The 5,155-nt window shown below is 46.9% G+C and overlaps 1 protein-coding gene across 1 annotated transcript; it reads left to right on the top strand.

The window, feature by feature from the left end:
• Nucleotides 1-667: 667 nt before the first annotated feature.
• LOC124669339 lies at nucleotides 668-4,061 on the top strand. Its single transcript, XM_047205972.1, has 3 exons — nucleotides 668-737; nucleotides 2,906-3,412; nucleotides 3,508-4,061. Exons 1-3 carry the CDS (start codon nucleotides 668-670, stop codon nucleotides 4,059-4,061), a joined length of 1,131 nt encoding a protein of 376 aa, XP_047061928.1.
• The last annotated feature ends 1,094 nt before the right edge of the window (nucleotides 4,062-5,155 follow it).

The following is a 5,155-nucleotide window of genomic DNA, read 5'->3' as shown; positions in this document are numbered from 1 at the left end:
ACTCTAACTCTTTGATTATGAAATGAATTTGTTTGGCTCTGAAAAAAAGTGTGCCATCTAATTTAAATACATACGACTGCTTAAAAAACATAAACATGTAGACACCAAGCAGAGAGTCAGACAAGGGCAGAACCGCCCTTGCGTGCCATTGCCTCCCATCTCAAGCGAGATGCTTGGCTCTGGCTGCAGATGCTCGACTCTGACATCCTTGCTTCTCGCGCGTGCAGGTCCGCAGAGGCGCCGTCCCCAGTCGCTGCTCCCGGCCGACGAGAGCGCCGCCCGACCGTGCGAACAGAGGAACCTTCGCACCTTCACAATTCCATCCGCAATATTCGGCACAAGTCCACGTGATCGCACGCCGGAGCCGCTGCATGCGCTTACACCACCACGATCGCGGCATCAACCATCACATGAACCGATCGAATCAGGGATTCAGGTGGACGGTGCCCGGGCGACGATGCGGCGCGTTCCGCGTCGCCCAAATAGGCTCGCGCTTCACTCACCGGCCTATAAAAGTGGTGCCGGCCGGATGGCACCTTCCCAGGTCAGTGACTCCATGCCAGTGTCCAAAAGAAAACTTAGTCTCCGCCAGGTATAAGCTAGAGAGTACCGTTCGATCCAGTCCCGGGCTGAGCTCGAGACGGGTGGGGCATAAGCATAACCGGAGATGGTGCTCAACGGCGCGCTGTTCTTGCTCGTCTGCGTGGCTGCTCGAGCTGCTGCGTCTGGCGGAGACGGTGAGATCTTCGAATGCTGCTGTTACTCCTTGCATGATGATTAAGTAGTTGGTGTTTCTAAAAAAAAAAGGATTAAGTAGTTGGTGCGTCGGTCTGCCATCCCTAGTTCAAATTTTGTGACCGAACTCAGTTGCTGCATCCCCATTGTTCTTCTTAGATAGTACTACCTCTGTCCAAAGTTATAAGATGTTTTGGAAGAGCTGTTAGTGAAGCTAGGTAGTGCTGCTGTTGTGATATGCAGTGCGACATTTTCCTGCATTTCTCATTTTTGAGACAAGACAAAACATTTGCGAAAATCCACTTTTGATTATGGGTGCATATGCTCCTAGCACCGGAAAACATATTTTAAAATATCAAAAAAAAATCCAATCAAAAAGTTGCCACATTAATATTCTATGTGCGCACGCCAAGTTTCGCAGAAATGACATTTTTTATGTCTTGTGTAAAAATGATAAGGAAACATATTGTGAAGAGTTTTTCTTTAGCACTGAATTTTGTCCTTTTTACACACGACCCAAAAATTGTCGGGTTTTTAAATGACTTTGCGAGCATGTAGAACAGTAAGATGTACAAGTGACATTTTTTGTCGGAATTTTATGACATTTTGAAATACATCTAAAACTTATTGACAACATCAAGAACATATGCTCTGGGTGCAAAAACGTCATGTCCAAAGATTTGAAGTTTAAGAGCAATACAAGCCCACATATGAAGGCAAGAAGCTGAGATCTAGAACTAAAATTACTCACGCGTCATCATAATACTCAAATCTTTGGCCCCGCTGAGGATCAAATCCCCGCTTCATCTTTGATTTTTGCAACCACCATCACAATAGTCGAAGAATGGTTTCGAAAAACACGGGTGTTCCTCTGTTACACACTTCCCAAGACACAATCAGGTAAGTTGCTTGACCACTTTTCTGAACAAAGTAGGTCCACCAATCTTGGATGATTTGAGCCACATGCCACTCTTCCGGATTGACATCATTAAGGCCGCCTAGATTGGTAAATTGTCGGTCCTATCTGTCCACCCAAGATGACTCCCAAAAAAGGCCTTTCTCCTATAACCGATAGAAACAAGATCATTATTGTTGCATGGGCTTCCAAGGCCGATCGATGGCTTTGTCTCGTCCACATGTTTCAACCAAAGCCATCTCAACCCAAGATCCACAGAGCATTTGTGAAGGTTGAGAATGTTAAGCCCTCCCATGCACTTTGGCTTGCAAACGAGCTCCCAATTGAACTTATATTTTCTGGCATTCACTCATTCGGTGCTTTTATCAATGTCGCACAGGTAAAAGGATCACCTCTTCAAGGAAATTCACTTTGGCTCATATGAGCATATGAACCTGCTCTGTGAAAATACATTTTGAAGTGTAAAAAAATTCTGAAATAAAATTTTGCATGTACATCTAGACATTTTATATTCGTACTCAAGTTTTCGGAATTTTTTTATTTTTCCGTGTCCCCTGAAAAAAAGATAAATTTTGATGCTACAACACGACTACATACATGATATTTTTTTGACTTTTTTATAAATGCCACATGAAATGTTAATTTTTTTACAAAAAATTGTGTACGAACATAAAATGTCACGATGTACACCAGTAATTTATGTCATGATTTTTTAATATTTTTTAAAATTATTTTACATAATGGGTGCAAATGCTCCTATGAGCCAAAACGCCTCCTCCCACCTCTTCGTTTCATATAACTAAGCTCTTATGTCCGGATCTTCTTGTTCTTATTTGTTTATCTTTGATCATCTCGTCAATTTGTATCAGTTTGGCAGTGTTTTGACTTTATTTATAAGAATTTTTATTGTCTTGCTGCATTTATGTGAGGTGCAGTATCACGATTCCCCAAATGCAGGCGTTGACATGTTAGTATAGATCCATGATAAGTTGCCACAGAATTTCAGATCGGGGCTCTGCGTTCTAACGTTGGTAGGAAATCTCACCATGTAAGATAGTTAAGCAGAAGTCTGAATTCGCGTTGGGTTAGTTTACTACCTGTAGAATCTCATCACGTGGGAGTGAAGTAGTGTAGATGCTCTGATCCTTCTCGTTCAGTAAAACCATGCTCATTACAGCTTTGGGCTACAGATTTTACTGAATAATAATCCATCTCCTGATGGTCTGAAACTTCCTGTTATGAAAACAACTGCAGGCCCGCTGCTGAATGGGAACTTCGAGTACTTGCCGAACAGGCACCAGTTGAACGGCATGAGGGTGATGGAACCGCAGACGATCCCGTACTGGAGGGCCACCGGGCACGTGGAGTACGTCGAGTCCGGGGCCAAGCAGGGCGACATGGTGTTGACGGTGCCGGAGGGGAAGCACGCGGTGCGGCTGGGTACCGAGGCCACCATCCAGCTGCAGCTCAGCGTGACGCGGGGCAAGTACTACTCCGTCACCTTCAGCGCCGCGCGCACCTGCGCCCAGGACGAGAAGCTGAACGTGTCCATCGTCCCCGGCGACCAGCCCGGCGAGCTCCCGATCCAGACGGTGTACACCAGCAGCGGCTGGGACTCCTACTCCTGGGCGTTCCAGGCCACGCGAGGCCTCGTGCAGTTCGTCCTCCACCATGGGGACGACGGGGTGGACGACCCCGCCTGTGGCCCCATCGTCGACAATTTTGCCATCAGAATGCTCAACCCTCCTCAAGCCACCCATGGTAAGCAAAAGTCATCCAACATCTTGTGACTGAAATTAGTACTACGAAATTTGCCGAGTGACACCTACTTATATGTTCCTGATTGAACTGAGCAGATAACATGCTGGTGAACGGGGACTTCGAGGAGGGGCCATACATCACCCCCGGCTCGCCGTGGGGCGTTCTTATGCCGCCGCTGCTCCAGGACCACGTGTCCCCGCTGCCGGGGTGGAGGATCATGGCGTCCTCCAAAGTCGTCAAGTACATCGACTCGGCGCACTTCGCGGTGCCGCACGGCTCCCGCGCCGTGGAGCTGGTGGCCGGCCTGGAGGTCGCGCTGCTCCAGGAGGTACACACCGTGCCCGGGAGCTCCTGCAGGCTGGAGTTCTCCGTCGGAGACGCCGCCAACGGGTGCGCGGCGTCGCCCATGCGCCTGCAGGTGGCCACAGCGGGCGCGAGCAAGACCGTAGATTACAACTCCAACGGCACGGGCGGGTGCAACCGCGAAGCGCTCGACTTCACGGCCCAAGCGAACACCACCATGGTGGTGTTCTACAGTATGGGCTATCACATGACGTCCGACGGCAGCGGCACGCTCTGCGGGCCCGTCATCGACGACGTCTCGCTCGTCTGCGTACCGCAGCACCATGCTCGCCGGTTGCTTCGCTAACGCATTCCACTTTCCACAAGCTGGCGGCAGATCATATCATCCATACCCGTTAGCCGTGTTGTAGCAGGGCTGGAATGTGGTTCTTTTTTTGTGTTTTGCCAATTGTTTTGTGGCAGCTAGGAAGTAAAAACCGACTAGCGATGCTTGGAAATTAGGCGAGATTTGAAGATAACTAGGAAGCTGTATGAACGTGCGATCAATAAAATAAGGAATTAATATTTTATCAAATAAGTCGAAGGTGTTCTAGTTCTGCTTCTTGAGCTTGGCGGCAAAGAGCTTGATCGTCCACATTATGGTGACGTGGGGTTTCATTGGAGTTGTGTTGTGATGGAGAGATAGCTCGAAGTCTCGAGCTGTGACTATGACAAGACCTTGATGATCTTGAGTGATGGCTTCAATTGTTGCCCAAATTGACAAGTGCTTGCTCAATTATTCTTTCCATTCATCATTCTTGTCTCTCCATGCTTTCCTTGATGTCTTGAACTTGGATGTTTATGTCCTTTGTACTTGAATTCATTCTTCATAGCGGTTGAAGGTGTCATCCATCATTGTCTCAAGGCAGTCAAAATTGCTCTTCATGGTTTTAGTGGCAAGCCATTGTTGGTGTCTTGTACTAGGATCTTGATTTCCCTCGCTACTAGACATGGTTACACAACAAAACTGAGAACTATATTGTGGGAGGTTAGAAAAACTATTTGTTAGGTTAAAAACCCATGAACCAAAATTGAGAAAGTGGTTCAAGGTGGAGAACAACCACTATGCACTCACACACACAAGAACACACACAAAAGACTAGGACTATATGATGTTAGGTATGGATGTGGAAAGGTAAATGAAATAACCGAACATAATATTTATGGTCAAAAGTTGGGTGAAATCCCAAAATTTATGAGTGAAAACTACTTATCGAAAGTACAAACGAACATACACAAGAAGACAAATGCGGTCAGCGCAGCCAAATAGAAATGAGCGAAAAACAAAATTGACCTAGCAAAGTCTAATGCTTGATGTCACGCTAAAAATTCAGGCGCATGATTCTGTCACACCCTCCTCCAAGTCACGTGCAATAGTGACGATCGTTTGCATTTCCCCAA

This window comes from Lolium rigidum, chromosome 7, assembly GCF_022539505.1.
Source record: "Lolium rigidum isolate FL_2022 chromosome 7, APGP_CSIRO_Lrig_0.1, whole genome shotgun sequence".
Lineage (NCBI taxonomy): Eukaryota > Viridiplantae > Streptophyta > Magnoliopsida > Poales > Poaceae > Lolium > Lolium rigidum.
This window is presented reverse-complemented; position numbering and strand designations above follow the sequence as displayed.

Coding starts and splice junctions, on each gene's coding strand:
- LOC124669339 (XM_047205972.1), top strand. CDS start 668: ATGGTGCTCAACGGCGCGCTGTTCTTGCTCGTCTGCGTGGCTGCTCGA. Junction 738..2,905: donor TGCTGCGTCTGGCGGAGACG/GTGAGATCTTCG, acceptor AAACAACTGCAG/GCCCGCTGCTGAATGGGAAC. Junction 3,413..3,507: donor CCCTCCTCAAGCCACCCATG/GTAAGCAAAAGT, acceptor TGAACTGAGCAG/ATAACATGCTGGTGAACGGG.